The 27,149-nt window shown below is 43.2% G+C and overlaps 1 protein-coding gene across 1 annotated transcript in view; it reads left to right on the top strand.

Moving 5' to 3' along the window:
• DST (dystonin) overlaps nucleotides 1-27,149 on the top strand; it is a 480,961-nt gene that overhangs the window by 42,892 nt on the left and 410,920 nt on the right. The window contains exon 3 of the mRNA XM_012805072.2: nucleotides 18,769-18,969. Within this exon, the coding sequence (XP_012660526.1) occupies nucleotides 18,769-18,969 (201 nt within the window). The remainder of the gene's footprint in view (nucleotides 1-18,768; nucleotides 18,970-27,149) is intronic.

Here is a 27,149-nt window from a genome sequence, read left to right as displayed (position 1 = left end):
TAAACTCATCTGAAGATGGTAAACAGTGTTCTCTGCTGTGTTTTAAAACCACTCAAATGAAGATTTTCAGTGAATTTTATAGTCTTTTGATAAGAGACTACAGTTAGTTTAGGCCAGCTGCTGTGGAGGTGTTGATTTTTATACTCTTAAATGATTACAAAACTTGCTGGAAAAAAAAAGCTTCATTTAGTGGTTTTAAAACACATTAAAGAACTCTATTTTGAATGTTAAAATCTATAACACTAGAACTTTTCTAGATGACAAACTTACATTTTGGGGGTGGGGGAACAAAATCACATGTTATTATAAATATATTCAAATTTTCATCATTTTTGAAATGTTTTCTATTCCACACATTTAAAAGAGCAGTTATTTTCTCATTCATTGTTCAAACATCACCTCTATTTGTTTGAAATTTGCTGCTGCTGATGGAGTCTTGCTGTCTCTGAAAGTTAGCAATTTTAGAACTCTTGCCTTTCTGTGAAATAAAGATGCATAATTCACTTTTAAATTTGGCAACTCTCTTAAGTACTTTTTATAGATAACCAGCGAAACTCTATGGTATAAAAAATTTTAACAGTCGCTCACTATAGTAGAGACTGTGAATTTTCCCTCAGAATCCATTTTTTATTTTGCCTTTTTTTTTCCCTCCTTTTTGTGATAGAAATACCCTGGTTGTAGCTGGGCACATGGCAGGGCTGCAAGAGACTACATTTTTCTGCTTTTGATGCAGTTATGTGTGACTATGTGGCTTAAGTTCTGGCTTACTGGCTATAAGTAGAAGTGGTGCATGTATATTCTAGGTCAAGTCCTTAAAAGAGAACTCTCTCCCTCTCTCCCTCCCTCTCCCTTCCTTCCTTTTTTGACAGAATCTCACTCCCTTGGCCAGTCTAGAGTGCCCTGGTGTCAGCCTAGGTCACAGCAACCTCAAACTCCTGGGTTCAAGTGATCGTCTTGTCTCAGCCTCCCAAGTAGCTGGGACTATAGGCACCCACCACATGGACTAATTTTTCTATTTTTAGTAGAGATGAGAGTCTCACTCTTGCTCAGGTTAGTCTTGAACTTCTGAGATCAACCAGTCCTCCCATTTCAGCCTCCTCGAGTCCTAGGATTACAGGCATGAGCTACCTCGCCCCACCTTCTTAAAACATGTTTCACTTATCGGTGTATTTAAGTTTCTAATTTGCATTTTCAGACAAATAGGTCTTTAAAATAGAAAAATCAGGCTTGGTGCCTGTTGCTCAGTGTCTAGGGTACCAGCTACATGCACACAAGCTGGCAAGTTTGAACCCAGCTCAGGCCCGCCGAACAACAATAACAACTACAACAAAAATAGCCGCGTGTTGTGGCGGGTGCCTGTAGTCCCAAGCTACTTGGGAGGCTGAGGCAAGAGAATCGCTTAAGCCAGAGAGTTAGAGGTTGCTGTGAGCTGTGATGCTATGGCACTCTACCGAGGGTGACATAGTGAAACTCTATCTCAATAAATAAATAGGAAAAATCAAAACCCAAACATTTTGAGAATCTACTTTGGCCAAACATAAGTAGGAGCAAAGAAGGATCCAAAGAACATGTCTCTTGTCTCTGCCTCAGATTTCATAAGTCAAACGGAGATGAATGCTATAAAAAAGACACATTGAAGTAAACTCCAGTTGAATCATTCTACTGGACAAAGTCAATGGGAATCATACGATCCAGGTTAAAAAGTTCATAACTCTTGCCGGGCTAACTATAAGAGGCAAAAGAAGGAAACAAAATCTCTTCAAAGCTTTTAGCCACTAATCTAGATTCAATAACATCATCTTAGGAAAAGGAGTCAGTACAGGGCGATTTCTAATGCATAATTTATGGGGATGTTGGTGTGATCCCTGCCAAAGGCAGAGCAGATATAAACAGTAAACAGTGCTGTAGCCATCCCCACATGGACTAGCTGCTAACATGTACCCCAAACTTCTGCCTAACCGTCTCTGTTTGGCATCTGGTCCTATTAGCTCTCCTTGCCCCCTTTCTCTCTCTTCTCAGTATAAATTATCAGAAGATTTTAGGTTATAAAAACATGTTTTTCCCCTTCTTCCTGATAAGTGTGTCTTCAGAGTAAGCAGATTTTGAGAGGGAATGTACTGCCAGAAAAGCATTTAAGACTTGAACGCAGACCAAATCCACATTCAATCTCTTCAAGGGCAAAGGTTCAGCCCCCAGACAGTGGGCAGGAGTGGTCAGTCCTTCCTGCGGTGTGCATCCTCGGTGGTGGGTGTTGATGCTTCTGAAACATTTCTCATCAGACCAGTGTCTGCTAGTAAATGCTGCAGCCCTGCTTTCTCGCTTTAGAACTGTAGCTCACCCTTGGGACGTGAAATCCTGCCTTGAACTCTAGCTCAAAAGCCTGAGTAGCTTTTGTTAAACTTCATGCATTGGCAGGGGTGATGCACAAATATTTAAAACCCAGTAGAAAATAGGCACTGACCAGCCAGAGAACAGATGCCATCTGAAGGGCTGAGACGTTTTAGTTGCTGATCCTGGTCAGGGAGGCTCAGGAGCCCAGGACTTGCAAGAGGAACAGAGGTCATAGGGCCTCTACCCCTATGGCTGTCCAGGCCCTGGTCTGCTTGAGCTAACCACCTAGAGTCCTCATGCGGCTGTCTGCCTGGCTTTGAGTATTTGATGCCTGGGCCCCTCCTGGCTGTGCCGACCCATAGGGTCTTGCCTGTTCATTCTCATGACCTTTAATGACCCTCATCACCCCACTGCCACCTGACTCATGAGGCCCCGTCTGCTGATTTTGAGAGAATGTACTGAGCCTGCCTAAGTCATAGTAGGGTTGACTTCAATTTAGGAATTTCTCATGGGCCAGTATCTTTTTAGGATAAAATTGGACCCAAAGACCGAGCTATTACTTGAGAATAGCTTTTGGGGATGCAATTGATACAGCTGTACTTATAAGACTAGTTTACCCACCCATTCTTCCCTGGTGTAAAATGTTAGCAGCTCAATTTGTGTATACATGTAGGTCTTTATTCTTCCCTCTTGGTCTTTTTTTTTTTTTTGCGGCAGAGTCTCAAGCTGTCACCCTGGGTAGAGTACTGTGGAGTCACAGCTCACAGCAACCCCCAACTCTTGGGCTTAAGCGATTCTCTTGCCTCAGCCTCCCAAGTAATTGGGACTACAGGTGCCTGCCACAGTGCCAGGCTGTTTTTTTTGTTGCAGTTGTCATTGTTGGTTTAGCTGGCCCAGGCTGGGTTCCAACCCGCCAGCCTCAGTGTATGTGGCCAGTGCCCTATCCACTGAGCTACGGGCGCCACCTTCCCTCTTGGTCTTAATCCATTGTTCTCTGCTGTGTCTCGAGTTGCATTCTGATGTGCTGTCTCATCAATTCAATTTTGTTTCTGAGAGACTAGTTTTGTAGTGGGTATTGAGAGTTACGCAAGGATGCTCTTGAAAAAGACGCCGTGACCACTTGTTAGGATTTTGCTGTGACTTGTGGCAAATTAGCACAAATGTTTTTCCTGTCTTGTTTTCATGTTTTCTTTCTTTTTTCCCTATCCTCACCCTCCCTCACCCATTCTCAGTTGGATACACAGCCTCCCCTGTCCCAGTGAATTTGCTCCCTGTGCTTCTTCCCTCCGTTTTCCTCCTCACACCCCTCTGGAAGCTGCCTTCTCTCTCCTGACTGGTCTCTGTGTAACTCTTTACACTTCAGAAATCTTGCTGTCTGGATGCCCTTTGACCTCTCAGAATCTGCCACTGGGAAGCTGAAAACCCCCCGTAGAGCAGGTTTCCTCATTTTATATTTCCTAGCTTCTTGTTCTGAAATGGACACGTGTCTTTGATAGACAGGTTTTTAAAACCTGACATACTCACTGGCGATCCTGTCTGTGAGTGGCTATCTCAGGGCTGCATGCAGACAGATTGTGCTCACACTTCAAGAATCATCTATCAGACCCCTCAGTCTGTAATTATGAAGACAGGGTTATGATTTTCTGGTTGCACAGCTATTTATAGAGCCTGTCATTGCGCATGACAGTCTGTGCCCGGGGCTGTGGGCCCGGTGCTAAGAGGAGCCGGGGAGCAGATTGCGCTGCCGGCTGCTCCTGCTTCCCAGGCAGCCTGCCTGCCCTGCCCTCCTCAGCTCTGAATGGGCCTCTGGGGCTTTCTAGAGCTCCTCTACTCCCACTTTGCTTTTGCATATGGCTACTGTCTCTGCATCCTGTTGCTGCGTGTTTTTCATATATAGTGAGCGTGTGTGTGTGTGTGTGTGTGTGTGTGTGTTTTGCTGTTATTCCCATTTTTTGTATTGATGGCTTTGCTGTGCTCCAGAAGCTCTTCGTTGCTGAATCTTTTCCGTCATTGAATGTTGAATGTGGTTTCATAAGTGTTACTGATGGCACTAGTTAGGAAGTCCGACTTCATTTTTGTTTCAGGTCATCTTCCCAGGGAAATAGACGTTGAGACCGAGCGTATGTGCCAGAGCTTTATTGGGGTGTCCCTTCAGCAACACACCCTCAGAGAGCGAGGGAAGCAGGACTGGGCTGAGGGAGAAGGTGAATGGCGATGTGTATCCAAGGTCTGAAGATCCCAAGGGCAGTTTCAGAGTCGTTTGTAATACCTGCAAGTGCTCCCCGTCTCCCTGACCAGCAGCAGCGGCCTGGGGGAGGGAGTGTGACCTGGAGCCTGGTAGCCTCTTAGGCCGAGGTCAATTATCAGATAGAGATTCAGCAGAAAACCAGCTGCCATCACTCAGAGCTGCCGGGCAAATGAGTGTCTGGTTCAAGAAGGGGCGATCTGGGTGGTGCCTCATGGCATCCATTAGAATGTTCTTGGCGTAGTTTTGCATGTGGTGAAATTTGTACTCTACTCTTAACTTGATTTTAATATGGATGCCATGTTGGTTCCATACTCTGAGAGTCTTTCAGGAGCCAAACATATTCATTTTCTTTTAGTGGCTCATTTTGATAAAATGCAAAGTGGATGAATTCAGTCTAAGGAAGGGTTGAGTGTAGGCCAATTTCAGTAAAGTAGATTCTGCCTTACTGGGCAGCCACTGCCCATTAAAAAAAATTCACTTTTGCTCAGTGGCTGATGACTTTATCCCCAAACACCAAAGCTGGAGGTGGAAAGGGTAAAGGATTGGAACCTGTTGTACCAAAAACAGTAAAGTTGGTAGAATTTGTGTCAACTTTTGCTTGGTAGTTACAGTCCAAGTACAAAAAAGTCATCAGATTAGAAAAATAATGCAAGTGCCTTCTTTGGTGGTATCATCTATGTGTTTGATGAAACAACATAACAGATGCTGTTTAATCTGCCTAGAAACTACAGACAGATGGAGTAGTCATGGCTGCCAGAGGGAAATTAGACTGACCTTACATTTCACAGACTAGGCTGTTGTCAGTACAGATTAGCAGACCAAAACACCCAGTCAAAATTACTTTTCAGTCTATGAGCAGGAGTTGGCAACATTTTTCTGTAGAGGACTAACTAGCAAGTTCAGTATTTTTGACTTTGCGGGCTGTATGATCTCTGTTGCAACCTAACCCTGACTTTGTAGCATAGGCAATATGGAAATGAATGGACCTCGGTATGTTCTAATGGGACTTTGCAAAAACAGATTGGTGAGTCAGATTTGGCTTGAGAGCCACAGTTTACTGACCCCTGATGGGGATCACAGATCAGGTGGCTGAAGTGTCAATCCTGGAGCAGTTGCTTAGTATGTCTTAGGCAAACTTCTAAGTGTCCATTTCCCTCCCTCCCTCCCTCCCTTCCTTCTTTCTTTTCTTTCTTTTCTTCTCTCTGTCTCTCTCTCTCCCCTTCTTTCTTTCTATCTCACTTTGTCGCCCTGGGTAGACTGCCGTGGAGTCATAGTTTATAGCAACCTCAAACTTCTGGCTGAAGCGATTCTCTTGCCTCAGCCTCCTAAGTAGCTGGGACTACAGGCGGCTGCCACAGCACCTGGCAATGTTTTTGTTTGTTTGTTTGTTTGGCAGGCCAGGGCCAAGTTTGAACCCACCAGCCCCGGAGCATGTGGCCAGCACCCTAACCACTGAGCTATGGGCAACCCCTTTTCTGTAAAATGGGCTTTAAAGTAGTCTTTGCCTCCTAGGAATATGGCAGGAAATAGTGAGATAATGCATGCACAGTGTTTGGCACAAAGGCTTGATAACTAGAAATTATATTATTTATGGAGCTGTAAAGAATTAGAGAAAGATAAAGTTGACAACTGAACAGTGCATGAAAGTGTTAGATAAATGCGGCTTATATTTGGCTTTATAATAAGATGTGAAAATAGAACTCTTTGTCTTAGTTTTGTTTGAGGCCCCCAGAGTTTGAGTCTGAAGGGCCAGTGTTGCCAGAGGAAGGAATAGATCTCGATATAGGACTTGCAAAAGAGGTGGCTGTGAAATTGGTTTTGCCACCAGCTCTGCTGCTGCTCACCAGTATCTGTGAGCACCTCTCCTTCTGGGCGTATAGCCTAACTTATTTGTTAGTTTCCCTTGCAAGGAGATGATGACCAGGTAACTGAGCTCTAGTTAGTGAAACTAGAAGTGATACGTCCCATTTACAGGCCTGGTCCACTGAAAACATCCAAACACAATCTTGGCTCCTTTTCCCATAAACCAACAAAGTGGAGAGGACATTGAGGACCTAAGGAGTCACACATGGGAGGTGCTTGGTGCCCTGAGTGACTGTGTGAAGCATAGCACCTCTCCCACTTGCTGATCTCTATATGTGGATGTGTGATGAGTGAGGCATAAACTTCTATTGTGTTAAGTTACTGAGATTTTGGTGGTGTTACGGAAGTCAGCTTACACAGACGGTTATACTCAGCCATCGCCAGTTTTAGGTGTATGGTTTTGTCTTTAAGGATTCAGCTTTCAGAGCTTAGAGAAGTATTGTTCAGTAGAACTTTCTGTAAGAATGGAAAATTTTTTTTTAATTACTCATACTTTTTTTTTTTGTTTGTTTGAGACGGAGTCCTACTTTGTCACCCTGGGTAGAGTGCCATGGCATCATAGCTCACAGCAACCTCCAACTCTTAAGTGATCCTCTTGCCTCAGCCTCCTGAGTAGCTGGTACTACATGCGCCCACCACAATGCCTGGCCATTTTTAGAGATGGGGTCTTGCTCTTGCTCAGGCTGGTCTCAAACTCCTGAGCTCAGGCAATCCACCTGCCTCAGCCTTCCAAAATGCTAGGATTATAGGCATGAGCCACTGCACCCAGGCTGAGAATGGAAATGTTTTATCTGCATCATCTAATAGGGTCACCTGTAGCCACATGCCACTGAGCACTTAGAAGATGGCTAGTACACCGAAGAACTGAATTTTTAATTAATTAAAATATGAATGAAAATAGTCACATAGGGTTAGTAGCCTCCCTATTGGACAGGTCAGGGTTAGAGACTGGAAAATTTCTTGGAAGTGTCCTGAGCTGTCACCCTGAGACTTCTTCAGCCTAGTGAGAGTGATATTAAGGAGATTGCTGGGAAAGCTTGATTTATATCCATAGAACCTGTGTGCCAAAGCTGATGCCAGACCATATATGCTAATTCCAGAGGGCCAGAGGCTGTGGCTGGATGGCTGTTCTGAGGTGGAGAAGCAGAAATGGCTGCATTGGGAGCAGCCTCCTCTCCCAGCTTTGTGGGGGCAAAAGGATGCAAGGGTGTTTCTTACGGATCTCTGGGGATGAAGAACCTGGAGTCACTTTGGATGTGGTCTAAGAGGGAACCAGAAGGAATGACGTGACCTCATTGCAATGATACCATTTTTTGTGATTAGAAGTGGTTGGAAGACTTTTTAATGATCTGAGACCAACCAGAAAAATTATAGGATCTACATAGAATTTTATGTAGGGTTGAAAGAAAACTAAGTCCTCATTGTGGGTTTGAAAGGACAATCAGGAGGGAGAGTATAGTTGTTTTCTGAATGTACCCTATGATCCCTGCTTGGGCTAATCTAACATTTATAATTAAAAAGCACTTGAAGGCTCGGCGCCTATAGCTCAACCGGCTAAGGCGCCAGCCACGTACACCTAAGGTGGCGGGTTCGAATCCCCAGCCCGGACCCGCCAAACAACAATGATGGCTGCAACCAAAAAATAGCCGGGCGTTGTGGTGGGCGCCTGTGGTCCCAGCTACTTGGGAGGCAGAGGCAGGAGACTCGCTTGAGCCCAGGAGTTGGAGGTTGCTGTGAGCTGTAATGCCATGGCACTCTACCCAGGGGGACAGCTTGAGGCTCTGTCTCAAAAAAAAAAAAAAAAAAAAAGCACTTGAAGCTCTTTAGAGGAGAAGATGCTGTATCTCAGGGAGTTTTAAGCTCCAAGTTTCCTTTTACACTTTTTCATCCCTACCCATCAAGGCTTTGTTTTGCATCTTTAGGCTCATTTGGGTTCAGACCCCGAGACTGTGTTTTAGGGCATATGGTACATGTAATTTAATGGCAGGCCAAGGAAAAGATCCATGCTGGTGTCTGGCTTCACAGAGGTAAGACTTGGGTGTTGGTTGTGGATTCCTTGCAGTAGTGAGAGGTCATGGGGTGGGTGATTCAGTTCTGCTCCATCAGCTGCTGCTTTCACTTTTTCTCTCTTCGCTTAAGATTTCTGTACCCTAATAACCTCAGCCTAAACAAAGGCCATACAGCTCCCATCAACCCTTCTAAAGTGTTTCTTCTTCTTCTTCTTCTTTTTTTTTTAATGGCGACAGAGTCTTGCTCTGTCACCTAGGCTAGAGTGCCATGTCTAACTCACAGCCACCTCCTGGGTTCAAGCGATCCTCCTGCCTCACCCTCCTGAGTAGCTAGGACTACAGGTACTCACCACTTTGCCTGGTTAATTTTTTCTGCTTTTAGTAGAGATGGGGTCTTGTTCTTTCTTTTTCTGGCTGGTCTTAAACTCTTGACCTCAAATGATCTTCCCCACTCGACTGCCCAGAGTGCTTGGATTACAGACAAAAGTTACTGCTCTGGGCCAGTCCTACATCCTTGTTACTTAAAGTCAGGTCTGGAATCCAGCAATACCAGCATCCACCCCTGCCCCAGCCTTTTAGAAATTCAGAATCTCAGGCCCCACCCAGACCCACTGTATTAGGATCTAAATTTTAATAAGACTCCCAGATGAGGTATATAAATATTAAGGTTTGAGAAGCACTGATTTATAGAATTCCCTCCCTTCTTTCCTTCCTGCCCTTCCTCCCTCTATGCTAAGCAGACTGAGCTCTCAGTATTTCTCAAACTCTCAGGGGAGGGACCCTGATAGACACAGCCCAAGTGTTGTCAACAACCAGCAACCCTTCCTAGAGGGGTGGGGCGCCATGGTACATAACATGCTCCCTCTGGCTCCCTGAGGTTGGGGCATTCTGTCCAAGGAGGGAATGATTGACATCACTGAGAGATTTTTAAAAGGTTTCCATTTACAAAACTGCCTTTAAGTTGTAATTCATTTGCAGTTTAAAAAATCATCTAGGTTCTCTGATTGTAAGTCAGAGCTTCTGATCAGCAGGAGCTAATAATCAGTTGCTATAATATCAGTCAATATGACAGAAACATGGCATTATTAATCTGTGAAACTCTATTTAAAACAAATGCATAATTCTTTAGATTGTTCCAAAACAGACTTTTTCTCTGTCATCATACCTTTAGGAACTAATGCTCTATACCAAAGAATGATTAATTGTTAGAAAAGACTTTAAAAAGGTAATATTTTGCCCCATTATCCCTTGTTTGCTAGAAAATGCATTCTTTCTGAAAACAGAAAAGTAGTGCTAGAATTTAGGGACATTATTTTCCTTCTTCAGTGGACTGAGCAGCTTCCAGTACCAATCTTTTGATGTAGGGTTATTCCAACCACAAAGGGCTAAATTGCTCCAATTCTGAGAGTCCCCTTGCACACAGCATGATGGGATACAGTGTTATTATGGCCCAAATTACCCACCACGCAGTAAGGGGCAGGACTGAGGATTAGTCAGGATGGGGTTTCTCAGATGGTGGTTATATGATGTGGTAGCAGCAGTGTCACTGGAGGGCTCGTTAGAAATGAGTATTCTCAGCCCCACCCAAACTTACTTCATCAGAAACCCCAACGGTGCGGCCTAGGCCTAGCAATCTGTATTTTATTTTATTTTTTTTTATTTTAGCAATCTATATTTTAGTGAGCCTTCCAGATGATTCTGATGCTTGATAAAAATTGAGAGCCACTGAGTCAGGGTACTGCAAACTCATACAGCCAATATACACTCATTGGCTCAAACAAAATAGAAATATATTTGTTACTCACTTAAAGGTACAGGGGTGTGAACAGGTTGACAGAGTGGCCCCCTTCATGTCGTTATTGAGGGACCCAGGATACTGGAGGCACTGCCATCTTTAACACGTGACCTTCACAGTTGCTCTGCAGGTCATCCCAGCCAAAAGAGGGAAGAGCAAGGAGAAGGGGCCATGGGAACTGTTCATATGCTAGATCCAGAAGTGGTTCACACATGGCCCCATTTCACTGGCTAGAACCCAGTCACATGGTCTTACCTAACTGCAGGGGTAATGTAGTCTAGCTTGTGACCCACTCTGGGAGGCTGAGGCGAGTGGATTGCTTGAGCTCAGGAGTGCGAGACCAGCCTGAACAAGAGTGAGACCCTGTCTCTATAAATAGCTGGGCATTGTGGTAGGCAGCTGTAGTCCCAGCTACCCGGGGGGCAGAGGCAAGAGGATCATTTGAGCCCAAGAGTATGAGGTTACTATGAGCTGTGGCACCCTAGCACTCGACTGAGGGGGACAAAGTGAGACTCTGTCTCAAATAAAGAAAAGAAAAAGAAGCAAACATGAATTTTGGTGAGAAATTAGCTATCCCTATCACAAACCCCTTATAGAAATTTCTGAGGTTTTCTATATTCTGTCGTATACTATTTTATGATGTTTATACTATTCTATGTTAGATCAACTCCCTTGGAAGTCTGGTAAAGCTCATAGACTCATTCGCAGAATGTTTTTGAATGCCTAAAATAAAATACATAGAATTCTATAGGACATCAATTGTATTGAAATATAAATTATTGAAAATATCTTTGACAGAGTCATATGTACTTTTTCTTTTTTTTTTGGCTGGGGCTGGGTTTGAACCCGCCACCTCCGGCATATGGGACTGGTGCCCCACTCCTTTGAGCCACAGGCACTGCCCCATATGTACTTCTTTACTGCTGCATTCAATAACAAGATCTAGTGGCAGGTTTACTAACTGCTGTGATTTGAAGTAACGAGTATATGTGGCATTTCCAGATATCCATGCCACTGTAATTTAATATTTAAATATCTGTGATTACTGTTGGTAGCCAAACCTACTAATGTTATCAGGTTTCTGGCCTGAATTCATAGTTGAACCATATACTAAATTTACATTAAAGATTCATGAAAATAAAGGCGATTTTCTCCCATTCAGGTATGTTGGCTGCCCTCCTCATCTCCCTCACATTTTATCCATGGACCCAAGGACTTCCGCTATCCACACATCTAGCCTAGGATGAGGGGAATCATCGCATTCTTGCGGGGTCTTATACGCTTTACACACAGCAGCTTACTGAGGTTCATAACATTTGTATATAGTAAACTTATATCTTATTTACCTATATACCTCAGTTTTTCAGTTATAGTAATAACAAAGTAATTCTTTATATGGCTGATCTGAGTGCAGTGGTGTTTACAACTAATTGATCACAACCAGTTACATATTTCTATGTTCCTTTTTTATTCCCACTGCTTCATGTGACTAGCCTTAAAAATATCCCACAAACAGGGGTGGTGCCTGTGGCTCAAGGAGTAGGGTGCTGGCCCCATATACTGGGGGTGGCAGGTTCAAGCCTGGCCCTGGCCAAAACTCCTAAATAAATAAATTAAATTAAATAAATAAAAATTAAAAAAAATACCCCACAAACAACAGTAATTCTTCATAAATGCTCAGTGAGTCAATGTGTTAAGTTTCCATCTGTTCAGATGCTTTATCAGTAAACTTGATGGTAGTTTGACCTTACATAATCATAATGCTTACCTAAAAATGTTAATTTTCCCCCCCATTTCTGTCTGATTTATCTACATGTTTTATAGACATTTCTTATTTTAATATTCATATTTTACTTTTTTTATTTTGTAGTGACAGAATCTCATTTTATTGCCCTCAGTAGAGTGCCGTGGTGTCACACAGCTCACAGCAACCTCCAACTCCTGGGCTTAGGCAATTCTCTTACCTCAGCCTCCTGAGTAGCTGTGGCACCTGCCACAACGCCTGGCTATTTTTTTTTGTTGTTGTTGCAGTTTGGCAGGGGCCAGGTTTGAACCCGCCACCCTCGGTATGTGGGGCTGGTGCCCTACCCACTGAGCCACAGGCCCTGCCCCTTATTTTACTTTCTTTTCTTTTTGTATTTTAATATTCCTGAGTACTTCCCAGGCCTGGGACTATGTGTCAGTTCATTCTGGATGCATTACTGCCTTATAATCCCTCTGCAGGGGAGCAGAGTGATGAGGGGCCCTGGGTGGAGCTAGATAAACCCAGGTTCTGATTGGGGCTTTTCGAATTGCAAGTCTCTACTTAATCTTAAAAAGTCTCAAGTTTGCTTGTTTTTGCGGTGGGTATTACAAGCTTAGCGCTAAAATGGAGCTTAGTAAATTATTGCTATTAATATTTTCTCCCTTTTCATGCCCGTCAAACAGCCTAGGTAGGTCTGAGTATTTAACTTCGAAGGAAAACAGATAGCCATCCGGAAGCGTAACAGAAAGCGTATGCATTGGAGGTTTTTATTTGCAGCAACAGAATCTGACTGTGACTTAAACCCAAAGAGAATCTATTATGTGTAGATGGGAAGACCCACAGTCAAGACTCTTTCTGGTTAGAACAGAAGAAACTAGGCAGCTTCAGAAGGTCTTTGGTGTAGCTGCTGGAACTAATGAGTTCCTGTTGATTTTTTCAGTCTTTGACATGTCTCCGTATAATATCCAGAGCTCAAGCAAAGAGATTTGAATTTGTTGAGCCTTTGCCATGGGCATGAGATGGTCTGGGTTAAGAAGTGATAAGATCTAGAGTGGGCCATGGAGTACCTTGACTTGACTCTGTGTCCAACCATCAGTAATCACCAGGAAAATGCAGATCAAAGCCGCAATGAGATATCCACGTATCAAGATGGCCATCACCCAGCGATAGCCCCCCAAAGATAGCAAGTATTGGTGAGGACGTGGGGAAATTAACCCTTGTGCATGATTGGTGGGAATGTAAGAGGCTATAGCCACTGTGGGAAGTAGTATGGTGATTTCTCAAAAAATTAAAAAATGGAATTACCCTGTGATCCAGCATTCCCACTTGGGATACACAACCAAGAATAGGAATCAGGATCCTTAAGAGATAAACACATTCCCACGGGTATTGCAGAATTTCTCACAATAGCCAGGACAAGGGAACAACCTAAATGTCTGTTGAAGGGTAAATGGATAAAGAAACTGCAGAGTATACAGAAAGTGGAATATTAGCCTTAAAAAAAGAAGCGATCCTGCCATATGCTCTACCATGGATGAACCTGGAGGGCATTGTGCTCAGTGAAGTAACCCAGCCACGGAAATCCAGATATGCGTGATTCCGCTGATGTATCTAGAGTGGTAAACGTCAGACTCACAAAGTGGAATGGTGGTTGCTAGGGGCTGGAAAGTGGGGGGATGTGAATCTGTGGTACAGTGTTGTGCCTATAGTTAATAATACTGTGCTGTGCACTTAAAAAATTAAGAGAGCAGATCTTAGGGTGTTATTAACATATATACATATGCAAAACTGCACATCTTGAGAAATTACTACCCAAAGTAGAAAGATAGATCGGGGTGGCTTGAAACAGCAGAAGCCCACTACTAAAAGGCATCTGAATGCCCATCACCTAATGGTTAAATGGAGTGGTGTCTAGGTAAGATCAACTTAATAGAAAGAGAAATGGACTTTATACTGACACCATCAAGTCTTATCAACACCTGGAAGAGCTTTTAGCACCACCTACTGTTTTAAAGTAAGATTTGCTTCTGTTAAAAGTCGTGGTTAATTTTTTTAGTAGTATTTGGGACAACCAAATGTCATAAACCAAAGAGCTGTAATAGACCTGGTTTTTGAACCCAGATAGTTTGACTCACTGGACAGTAAATGTCTGGGATTCTCTTGAGCAAAGGAAGTACAAGTGTATTTGGATGTAACAAATCACTGAGGCCTGCATGGTGGTTCTCAGATCTGGAAAAAATGTGAAAGTGGAATGAGAACAACTAAAGGTTAGGAAAGACTGATTTGTCTCACAATGTTATTATCATAAATAATTCTGCATGGATTATTTTCCTGGGCACTGTCGGTACAGTTTCTCTAGGGTGGATACAGGGATGTGGATTCACTCTACTAACATGTTTTAAACTTTTTTTGTTACTTTAATAGTTTGATGCAGTTTTTCTCCCTTAGTTTCTAGAATTTGTGGGCCCCTGAGGATTATTAATAATGATACACGTTAAGCAAATTTGATTGTTTATTACTCATAAGAGAAGGGGAATCTATGTTCTTAACAAGGCAATGTGTTTGACTTACTGTGCTATTGCAGAAGCTACTACATTACCGAGTGATTTGTTCACTCTTCTGCACACGTTTCTGAACGAGGAAGAATTCAAGGGTGTGGGAGGTAGTGCCATCTAGTGGTCAATGACGCTCCTGCTCCTAGAGGTTCTCAGTCTTGAAAATGTAGAAAAAATTACCAGAGAAACTTGTAAATACATTAATGTACACAGTTATGATTTAATAAAGAAATAAAAAAAATGAGGCACAGAACATCCCCTACAGTGGGTCTAATTCAGAAGGAAGGAAGGAGGCTCGGTGCCTGTGGCTCAAGTGGCTAAGGCGCCAGCCACATATACCTAAGGTGGTGGGTTCAAATCCAGCCTGGGCCCGCCAAATAACAATGATGGCTGCAACCAAAAAATAGCCAGGCGTTGTGGCGGGTGCCTGTGGTCCCAGCTACTTGGGAGGCTGAGGCAGGAGACTCGCTTGAGCCCAGGAGTTCGAGGTTACTGTGAGCTGTGATATCACGGGACTCTACCCGGGGGGGACAGCTTGAGGCTCTGTCTCAAACAAACAAACAAACAAACAAACAAAAAACCCCAGAAGGATGGAAAGTGTTTGTGTGTTTGTGTGTGTGTGTGTGTGTCTGTGTGTGTGGTGGGGGGTGTCCAGGCACATGTATATCTAAAAAGCAGCCTGTGTGTTTGTGGGTTCTGATATGTTTGGTCCCAACTCTGCTGGAGAATGCCATTTAGCAGTTGGTTGAGCTCATTCTCCTCCATAATCCTCTTCCCCAGCAGCTGTTGTAGGACCTCCTCAGTTATGTGGGAGTGGTGGGGATCTTCTAGGTCTATTCTGAGTTGAGGAAGACCAGCTGAGCTTGCACACAGGGGAGAGATGGAAACAGACTAATGCATTTGGGGATGAGAAGGGCCCAGACTGACCTCAGCTTTTTCGAATCCATTTGCATTTCTTCCTTGCTAATTTGTTTTGACCTCAGCGCTACTTGTGACTCTGTGGGTCACCCTCTCCATCTGTTTTGTCTTCCCTTCTCATCCTTCATCCTGATGTACAGGGGTCTCCATAATCAGTCTAGCCCATTTCCCGGGTCCCTCGCTGAAAATCCCCCCCTTCACATTAATCTTTTCTCAGAATGCTTCTCCCCATGAAATGCTTTTTTTTTTTTTTTTTTTTTTTTGAGACAGGGTCTCACTCGGGTACCCTGACTAGAGTGCCAAGCTCTTGGGCTCAAGCCATCACCTTGCCTCAGTTTTTCCGTTTTTATTAGAGAAGGGGACCTTGCTCTTGCTCAGGCTGGTCTCAAACTCCTGAGCTCAATCAATCCACCCGCTTCAGCCTCCCAGAGTGCTAGGATTACAGGCATGAGCCACGACGCCCAGCCTCCCCCTGAAATCCTTAATCCTCATTCTTTACGCCTTTATTGCAACCTTTAAGCTTTTTATATATCTTTTAAAATTCAGATGGCCCACAGCTTCAAAGTAGCCCTCCTTGGAGTGCTTTCTGCTTACCCAGCTCTCATTTTCCATCATTCTTAGCTCGTGGCCTCATGCTGGCACATCACCAAAGACTATCTCTTACTGTTATATAAATATGCCACCCATCTGTAAATTATTTTACTTATTCCTTCATGTCTTATGTTGTTCCCTTGCACGTAACATAAATTCTATTCATACCTTAACTGCCACCCACTCAACTAAGTCAAACACAGGCTATTCTCAGCTTCATTCATTGATTTCCTTTTCTGAGATCTGCTAGCACTGAGAGTCCTGACCTGCCCACTTGAACCCCTAATTACACATTCCTGTGTGTTCATGGGCTCTATGTCAGATTTCTTCTTCTGATCATCAGTAAATTACAAGCCCCAAGGCCAGGTGCCATGACACACCTGTAATCCTAGCACTGTGGGAGGCTGAGGTAGGAAGATTACTGGAGCTTTGAGTTTGAGACCAGCCTGAGCAAGAGTGAGATCCTATCTCTACTAAAATTAGAAAAATTAGCTTGGTGTTGTGGCATGTGCCTATAGTCCCAGCTAGTGGGGAGGCTGAGGGAGAAGGATTGCCTGAGCCCAGAGTTTGAGGTTGCTGTGAACTAGGCTGATGCCACAGCACTCTACCCTGGGCAACTGAATGAGACTCTTGTCTCAAAAGTAAACATTATAAGCCGTGATGACAGGGACCATTTTATGTAATTCTTTGGTATTTTTCAACTGCATATTCTCAAATGCGTACTGTGGCTTAGCTAGTCTCACCTTACTGTAAGAGGGAAGGAAAATAACAATTTTATCGTGGGCCGCCTATTTGCCGGACACCATGCTTGGAATTAATTTTACAAGATATTATTTCAAAGCCCTGTGAGTGGGCTTTTATGTATAATGTTATGCATTTCATAGATTAGAACAGTTGGACTCGGAAATGTTTAATAAATTGTGCAGCTATAATGCACAAGTCAGCCTTTGGACCCAGGCCGATCTGATGCCGAAGCCCACATCTTTCATCCCCTGCGTTGCCCCATGCTTAGTTTTGGATCTTCACTTTATGGTGTTGTAGAATGATATTTCACGTTCCTGCTTTTCTTCCTGCTCTCAGGAAGGTGGAGTGGCACGCTACCCTGGCATGATAGTCTCTGTTGCTCCTTGCACCCTGCTTCATCTGAAGTGGAAATACCCCTTGTTCACACAATCTGCTTGATGTTTAAGTAAAGCAGCGTGCCCATCTGCCCCCCTCCCCCCTTTCCTTTTGGACTGGCTTTACTGGATTAAAGACATTTCTTTCTTTCTTTTTTTACCTTTAACAGAGTTTATTTAAGTAAAGAGTGAATCATGAATCAGGCAGTGCTCAGAACCAGAGTTTTGGAGAGCTCCACCCAGCCCTGTGAGCAGGATCTTTTTTCTTTTTTTTTTTTTAAATTAAATCATAGCTATGTACATTAATGCAGTCATGGGGTACAGTGTGCTAGTTTGATATACAATTTGAAATATTTTCATCAAACTGGTTAACATAGCCTTCATGGCATTTTCTTAGTTATTGTGTTAAGACATTTATTCTACATTTAGAAAGATTCACAGGTACCCTTATAAGATGCACCATAGGCGTGGTCCCACCAATCACCCTGCCTCCACTCATCCTCCCTCCTTCCCACCCCTCCCTCTCCCCTTTCCCCGTATTCTTGGGCTATAATTGGCTTATAGCTTTCATATGAACCCAAGTGCCCATCAATCCACGAATGGATCAATAAACTATGGTATATGTACACCATGGAATACTATGCAGCCCTAAAGAAAAACGAAGACTTTACCTCCTTCATGTTTACATGGATGGAACTGGAAAATGTTCTTCTTAGCAAAGTATCACAGGAATGGAAGAAAAAGTATCCAATGTACACAGCCCTTCTATGAAACTAATATATACTTCTCAAATGAAGGAAACAACTTAATTCTAGCCCAAGAATATGGGGAGGGGGTGGGGAAGGGGAGGGAAGAAGGGTGGCTGGGTGGTGGGAGGTTAACCGGAAAGATCACCTATATTTCTGTCTAATAAGGGTACAAGTGAACTTTTCTAGAAATAGAATGTAAATGTTTTGACACAATGACTATGCAAATTACATGAAATTTATGTGAACCAGCTTGATGAAAGTATTTCAAAATGTATATGAAAACACTACACTGTACCCCCTGTTTGCATTAATGTATAGAGCTATCATTTAATAAAAAAAAAAAGGAAGAAAGAAAAAGTATCCAATGTAAGAAAAAAAAAAAGAAAGAAAGCTATAAATTAGTTTCATAGTAGGGCTGAGTACATTGGATACTTTTTCTTCCATTCTTGAGATACTTTGCTAAGAAGAATGTGTTCCAGCACCATCCATGTAAACGTGAAAGAGGTAAAGTTGCCATTTAGTGCCCATCGACCCACGAATGGATCGATAAATTGTGGTATATATACACCATGGAATATTATGCAACCTTAAAGAAAGATGGAGACTACCTCTTTCAAAAACATTTCTTAGTGTAGAGTAACTCGGGGCCTTGAACACTAGGGTGCTTTGCAGAACACATGTGGATAAAACTGCTTGTGTGTTGAGCCTCCTTCACGCTCACTTTGGGAGGTAAAATTATCTCATTGGACATAGTGGGTTTTGGAGCTCTTTGTAGAACCAGCACCAGAGAACTTCCAAACTAACCAGATACAAATCTGTCTTTTTTGGGTTGTGTTTCCTACCACAGGGATTCAGAGCAAGCCCTCGGCATATCAGAAGACGAGTTGCAGCGGCTGCAGCTGCCCGTCTAGAAGAAGTGAAGCCCGTGGTGGAGGTTCACCATCCCAGTGAGCAAGAGTCTTCGGGGAGGAAACGAAGAATCAAGAAAAACAGCCGAGTCCAGCCAGAATTTTATCACTCTGTGCAGGGTGCTTCAACCAGGAGGCCTGTAAGTAGAGATTCGTCTTCTTAGGAATATTAAATACACTGTCAAATAGAGGGGTGGTTCTCTTAGTTTTGAAAAATTATAATTAACTTTTAGTAGTAAAGGTTGTCCTGTTACTCTCAACAAGTGGCGGTGTATGCACGTGAGTGCTTGGAAGGTGCTAGGGCAGGTAGATGTCAGAAAGGCAAGAGGTAGTTACTGTCCAGCAAACTGATCTAAAAACTAGTGAATTCCTGGCCCCATTGGGATGGGGGTCTAGATGAGGAGAGGGGTCATAGATTCATTGAGGTGAAGCATAGTAGTTTAAAGATCAGAGCTGGTGAACAGGTAACGTGAAAGCCAGTGGTGGGACAGGAGATCAGTGACGGGAAGGTGGGGCTGGAGTGTGGGCCGTGGCTGAACCCCTTCTAGAGGCTCTTCATCCGTGAGGCCTTTGATTCCCTGTGCAGCCAGCCCGGGTGGCCGGCTGGGCAGGTCTTGGCTTTCTCAGGTGTGGCCTTTATATCGTTCTAAGGCAAAACCATTGTTCTCTCCTAACCAAGTGCCGGTGTCTCTGTAGGCTACAGTGCTTACCTTTCTTGGGAAATCTGGGGTTCAGCCGGGAGCTTATCTTCATCTCCTTCTCACTTCTGAGCACATTGTCCTGCGCACTCTGGTTCTGTTTTCTTGGTTGGGGTTCTAACAAAAAACAGGAATTTGGTGCTTAGAAAATGACATATTAAAACTTTATTTCATGACCATAATAATTTTCCATTGCATTAGCATTAAAAAAAAGTCTGTGTCAGGCGTGGCTCGAGGAGTAGGGCACCGGCCCCATATGCCGGGGGTGGTGGGTTCAAACCCAGCCCCGGCCAAAAAACTGCCAAAAAAAAAAAAAACAACAAGTGTCTGTGTCATTCATCCCTATGCTGTAGGGAGCATATTATTGTTGTTTCTCATGCCAACCTGGGGAGACATCAAGTCTTTGTCTGTCATTGAAACAGAACTGCCCTTCTGTAGGGGCTTAATGGTGTGGCAGACACACCTGGAGATTGTTAGAAGGCCAGGAGTGTAACTAGACCATCGGCAGATGGTAAGAAGCTAAATTCTTTTATAGAGAAGGACCTGTTTATCTCTAACCAATTGCAAAATAAGCGTTCAGTTGTCCCTCAGTTTACATGGGAGATTGGTTCCCGCCCCTGCCCCCCAAATCCTCACTCCAGTCCCTCAGTTGGCTTTCCATATATTAGACATGGGTTTTGCATCCCATGAATACTGTATTTTCAGCCTATGTTTGACTGAAAAAGTTTGGGAAAAAAATCTGCATATAAGTGGATCTCCTCTGTTCATGCTCATGTTGTTTCAGGGTTCATTATGCATCTTTAGAGGTGAGAGTCTTCATGATTTAATAAAACAAAGGCTATCTAAGTAGAATTTGGCATCTATACAGAGAAATATGAAATAGGACGATTTATTCATTTGGCAAACATATGGTTTTTATACAAGAGATAAAGGACATACACACAGGTATTATGTTGATAAGTAGCAGTTACCAAGAACTTAGTGTGTAACAGGTGTTATTCTGTGTCACTCCCTTAACAATCCTGTAAGATAGATGTCTTTATTCATATTTTTATGAGCAATAAAACGGAGGCCAGAGAGGCTAAATAACTTGCCTTAAGCTACCACCGAGTTGTTTGGGGCAGAGTATAGGATCTGGCTGTCAGCAGCTCTAGAGCCCAAATGTTACCCCGTACTCTGGTACCTTCCTGTACGACCAGGTTGCTATGAACTCACAGCTGGGTCAATTGATAGACAGGCAAATAAGTAAACCTAATGCGTGTTCTGTACTTTGGGAGTCCTATCGTAGAGTTATACACAAGGCATTATGGAATTATCTTGGATGTCCAGAAATATTTACGAATAAGCAACACCTGAGATGAGTCATGAAGGATAAGAAGGGGTTACTGAGTACAAAGTAGAAATGGGCAGCCCAGATGAGAGGAGGACATGAAAACACAGAGGATGAGAGAGCGTGGCTTCGTCAGTGCAGCCCCGGAGGTGGTGCTGTGAGACGAGACCGGGCGGGTTAGGGAGAGGCCAGATTATAGAGGATTGGTATATTATGCTAAATCAGCGGTTCTCAATCTGTGGGTTGCGACCCACAGGAACTGTATTAAAGGGTAGCGGCATTAGGAAGGTTGAGAACCACTGTGCTAAATAGTTGGACTTATCAGCTTGGTGGCTCATGCCTATAATCCTAGCACTTTGGGAGGCTGAGGTGAGTGGATGGCTTGAGTTCAAGACCAGCCTGAGCAAGAGTGAGACCCCTGTCTTTACTAAAAATAGAAAAACTAAGACAAGAGTTGGGATTAAGTTGGGCTTTAAAATATGGGTAGAGGGCAGGGAGTGGTTAGGGAGCAGGTGTCAGGGCTGGGAAGTAGAGTAAGCAACAGCAGTGGGAACGGACTGGTTGTGGGGATTTATATGAAAGAACTACAGGCTGAAATACTCTAGCCTGGGCAACAGAGTGAGGTTTTGTTTAAAAAAAAAAAAAGATAGTTCCTTCCATTTTCTCCTCCCCAAGACTCTTGAGTTCTTTTTGAGGGCCGTATCATATGATCTTAGAATATCCCCTGGCGGCTGAATGTATTTTATTAAGTAAATGATAATTTGTGTATGAAATAAAGTTTATGAAATGAGTGGTTAGGTAGTAATTCTGGGAACAGAAAGGGGTCCATCCCTCAGTGAGGGGGTTTACTGTAAAACCCCTTCATTGTAGTTATGGTGAGGATCTAATTACTTTATTGAAGAGTTGGGATTCAGTTGGGCTTTAAAATATGGGTAGAGGGCAGGGAGTGGCTAGGGAGCAGCTGTCGGGGCTGGGAAGTAGAGTAAGCAACAGTAGTGAGAACAGACTGGTTGTGGGGATTTATATGAAAGAAAGAATTACAGGCTAAAGCTAGAAAAATAGACTGGGGCCAAAGTACATTTCAGATGACCGCTAGTTTCAACTTTATTTTCTGTGCCTCTTGGAGACACTGGAACAGGTGAGTAGCATGATCAAAGCATAATTTAGGAAGATTTTAAGCATGTGCCAGATGAGTCGGGGGAAGGACAGGGGACAGTTAAGTAGCTACTGCAGTAGTCCAGGAATGAGGTGATTAGGGACAGAGTTTGGGACCAGCCCCTGGTGCTTTCTACGGGTGTCTGATGACTATGGTGGGGAATCTGAAAATGGCCTCAACTTCTCCCTTGAAGGGTCAATTGGAAAAGAGACAGGTGAGAGAGTGGCATGGAGGCTACTCAGTTGCTTGGAGAGTATTCTTTAGGGCAGGTAAAGCTTAGTCCCACCATCTTATCGCATCTCCTATCAGTTGTCTTGGAAACTGGAAATTGTCCGAGTTGGAAGTGAGGGAGCAGGGGCTCCATGTCTCAGGAGATTTCTGTGCAGTCTTGTGAAACCTTACAGCAGCCTCTGCTGACACTCCCCTGTTTTCAGGCCATATGTGGATTTGAATTGAGGCTGTGCCCTGTCCCGGATTTGGTCAGATGCAGTCAGTAGTACCAACTGGGGTTACCTTATTCAATATGTGCCCAAAGCCTTTGTCTTCTCTAACTTACCCATTTGGAGAAAATCAGTGTTAATACTGCATTGTGCTGCAAAAGCAACTATGATCGTGGTTAGGAGGTGGAATTAAAATTAATCAGCTGTGGGGCGGCGCCTGTGGCTCAAAGGAGTAGGGCACCAGCCCCATATGCTGACGGTGGTGGTTTCAAACCCAGCCCCGGCCAAAAACTGCAAAAAATAATCAGCTATGGCAATTCAGTATTATTGGAATGAGTTTCTGTGAAGCCCTCCAGGCATTTCCAGTGGCAAGCTGGATAAGGAATAGGCTCATGAGTAAGAAAGGCTGAAACACAAGTAGCTGCAAAGATGAATCAGAACATGTGACTGTGCAGTTTCTGCCACTTTCAGTGGGACTGTCCTTTTGATGAAGTGTCACGTGGAATGCATCCGCTTCAGCACCTTGGACTGCTCTGCTTATTCTGATTTTATAAGTTAATCTCAAATGTGTCTATAAGAGTTTGTAATGGAGATCAGTAATACAACCTTTTATTTCACTCGTTTGGAAAATTAGGTGCTTTTAAAGGTGAGTAAACTAAAAATTTATCCTGATTTTTTCTCAGTACATACTTCTTGGCGTTTATACTGTGTATTAGATGTGTTGGCTGGGCTTGGTGACTCACACATGTAATCCTAGCACTTTGGGAGGCTGAAGTGGGAGGATTGCTTGAGGTCAGGGGTTTGAGATCAGTCCAAGAGCAAGATCCCATCTCTATAAAAAATTAAAAATAAAAAATTAGGCCTGGGTGTGGTGTCTTACTCCTGTAATCCTAGCATTCTGGGAGGCTGAGGTGGGTGGACTGCCTGAGCTCAGAAGTTCAAGACCCGCCTGAGCAAGAGCAAGAGCCTATCTCTACTAAACATAGAAAAACTAGCCAGGCATGTGGTAGGCATGTGTATTCCCAGCTACTTGGGAGGTTGAGGCAAGAGTATTGCTTGATCCTAAGAGTTTGAGGTTGCTGTGAGCTATGATACCACGGCACTCCACCCAGAGTGACAGTGAGATTGTCTTAAAAAAAAATTAAAAATAATTAGCCAGACATGGTGGAGTGTTCCCATAATCCCCACTACTCAGTAGGCTGAGGGAGGAGGATCACAGGAGGACCACTTAGCCCAGGAGTTGGAGGTTGCAGTGAGGTATGATGAGGCCCCTTCATTGTAGCTTGGGTAACAGAGCAAGGCTCTGTCTCGAAAAAAAAGAAAAAAAAAGTCACTAGGATGCTTGGGAACATTTTACTCCCCTGGAGAGGAACGATAATTAGATTCACATTTCTATTTGTTCTTCAGTATTTTAACATTGCAAAACACATTTTGTTTCTGAATATTAGAATTTTAAAAAGTCATCATCATCACAAGAGCTCTTGCCCTTAATCTTCCTGGTAATTTTCTGGGGTAGATGCTCACTTTCCAGGGGAGGAAACTGTTAAGGTCCCACAGCTGGTAGATAATGGAGCCAGCATTTAAACCCAGGCGCTCTTGACTTGAGCAGTTTGAGAATGGAGAATTCCAACTGACCACAATTTTAGTGCAAGAGGTGTAATTGAATCACCCTCATGAAGGATTGGAATTACTTTCAGTCTCAGTTTTCCTAACTCTAGATGGTAGTTATAGTTGAGATCTTTGTGTTTTTTAAGCTATTAATCAATTAGGACCTATTTTAAGATGGTATTGAAAAACCATAGATAAACCTGATAGCTCATTTTTTTGCTATGCATTTTATTGGGTTTGTTTGTCTGTGGCACAGCACCTAGGAAGCAGCCAAAGTCATTTTGCCCTATTGCCTACTCACATGAACCAGTTAATGTGTAACTCTCAGGCCCAAGAGGTATTTGTGCGGTTTGAGGTCGAGGGTGGTGTATAGGGAAATAAGAGTTTTAGAGCACTAGGAAACAGTCAAACGCACTGATTCCTGTTACATTTCACTGATTCCAGGTTTTCACACTTCAACAGAATTGCCTACATTTGCATGTGACTTGCCATTGCTGAGACCCCCTCAGAGCTGAAAGAAATTTCATGAAAATCAGTGCTCCTAGGTTATTGCTTCCCTGCTGGGAAAATTTTGCCTGTGAGCTTCTGTTTTCTCACTTTTGGGCCTCAAACCCAAGCAGGCAACTGGATTATTGAGCCTGAAAATTTTGATTCAGGTATTGAAGGACAGGTAGGCCTGGTACAGCGATTGATCCTGTTTTCTGAAGTAGTAAATTTGAAGGCAGAAGCAGGTTTGGGTTGAAGGGCAAAAAAAAAAAATTCTTTTGTATTTACCTTGATGGATCTGGAGAACATCTTCCTAAATAAACTATCACAAGAACGAAAAACACAAGCATCCAGTGGACTCAATGCTGATATGAAACGAGTAGATGAACAAGGAAAAAAATCACAATTAAACTCAAGTGGGGGAGGAGGAGGAGGGGAGGGGGTTTGGTAAGCTCTCACCTGCTGGGTGCAATGTCGGGGTATATGGCTTAGCCTCTGGATGAAGGGCTTAACTACAGCTTGGACCTTTACCTAACAAACGCAAACAGTGTATCATGATCATTTGTACCCACACATTAATCTGAAATTCAAAACTATTTCCAACCTGGATATGTTAAGTTTGAAATAGCGATTGGATATATTTGTGTCTGGATTTCATGGAAGGTGTGGGTTTGGACTCGGTAGTTATTAGTACGTAAGACTGGATGGGATGACGTAGGAAGTGAAAACTGATGAAGAGAAGAGAAGACAGTTGAGGACTGAACCTTGAAGTCCTCAGTGTTGAGATTTGGGGGAGGACTGAGCTTCCCTTATAACGTCCAACTCTTCCCTCAGAAATAGAGATGCCTTAAAGAGAGATGAGTCCAGGGCTCTTGACTTTCATTGAAAGATACTCATCTTCAGCCAAGAAAAGGCCATTCAGGTAGAGAAGGCCGTTTTCTAGTCTGTACTGGAGACAATAGCAGAAAGGGATTTCCGGATCGTTCAGAGCTCTGTTCCTCCCCTGCGTTCTGCCCCACTAAACCACTTCCTTGACCTCCCCATTCTTTGCCTTCTGTTGTTGGTTACTGTTTTTGAGTCTTGGGGAAATTTTCTGCTTTTCTAATCAGCTTAGATTGATGTGAGGCTACATGATATTTTGGAAGATTGCATAGTTTTAATTTTTTAAAATTAATATTAACAAGATTTTAGATCATCTTTATAGCTGGGAAATGGTTGCAGTATAGAAACGGCTTGACATATATCCTTGATCTCATTGAAAATATGGCAGGGTGTTTCTCTGTTCCTTTCCTGCTCAGATTATTAAATGGGCTTCCCTTTCCCTTTCCTTTTCAAATGTTTTGGTGGAGGCAGCATTATTTGCATAACCTCAGGACACTTCCCCTTCTGTGGAAGGGTGGACTTCACAGCTCATACCTTGCTTTGGCTGATTAGTGGGCATATCCAAAGCTCTTAAAGGAAATGTTTGTCTCCTTTTCCTCTTTGGAATTCTAGAGAATGAGTTGAATTAATGCAGTCAAATTTCTTTTGCCAACTACCTGAAAAGGATTTCATTGAATGACACCCATTCAATTTACAGAATCTTTGCTACACATTGCTGTACTCCTATAACATCCCTTTTTAGGCTCTTAATTAATGGAATCTTATAAAAGATTTCATTTATTTTAAATCTACCATCAAAAGATTTGAGATTAATTGGTATGCAGGAGCATGCAACATAGCTCAACTATACTGAATGAACAGTGTTAATATAGGGTTTAGCCTCTTAAACAACTTATGAAACCGGAGTGAACTTGATAAAGGGATTCATATGCTCTACTTGGAGAACAATAAACCTATCTTTGTAACTTTGTAAATGATTCTTTCTGAGGTTAGTATTTTGACTGCAGCCAGGTCTCTTGCCATTCTTTTTCTGTCTTGTGTTGTACTGAGAGTCACCTGTTGTCTTTCAAAAAACCCTTAAATCCTTTCAGCTCCAAGCAAAGGAAACATAAAGAAAACCTTTTTCTTTTTTTTCTTTTTTTTTTTTTTTAAGAGAGAGAGTCACACTTTGTCATCCTTGGTAGAGTGCTATAGCGTCACACCACTCACAGCAACCTCCAGCTCCTGGGCTTAGGAGATTCTCCTGCCTCAGTCTCCTGAGCAGCTGGGACCACAGGCACCCGCCACAACACCTGGCTATTTTTTGTTGCAGTGTGGCCAGGCTGGGTTTGAACCTGCCACCCTCAGTATGTGGGGCCGGTGCCCTACTCACTGAGCCACAAGTGCCACCTGAAAACATTTTTCTTTTCTTTTCTTTTTTTTTTTTTATTGAATGGTAACTATGTACATTAATGCACTTCTAGGGTACAGTGTGGAGTTTTCACATGCTATCCGAAACACTTCCATCAAACTGGTTAACATAGCCTTCATGTCATTTTCTTAGTTATTATTTTAAAACATTCACATTCTACTCTTAGAAAGATTCACTTGTACCCTTGAAACATTTTTCTTTTTAAGAAAAACATTTAGGGCTCGGCGCCTATAGCTCAACTGGCTAAGGCGCCAGCCACGTACACCTAAGGTGGCGGGTTCAAATCCCCAGCCCGGACCCGCCAAACAA

The sequence above is a fragment of the Otolemur garnettii genome, unplaced genomic scaffold (genome assembly GCF_000181295.1).
Source record: "Otolemur garnettii isolate 467f Iridium unplaced genomic scaffold, OtoGar3 scaffold00035, whole genome shotgun sequence".
NCBI classification, from domain to species: domain Eukaryota; kingdom Metazoa; phylum Chordata; class Mammalia; order Primates; family Galagidae; genus Otolemur; species Otolemur garnettii.
The sequence above is the reverse complement of the archived record's forward strand: the minus strand, read 5'-3'. Positions and strand labels throughout refer to the sequence as shown.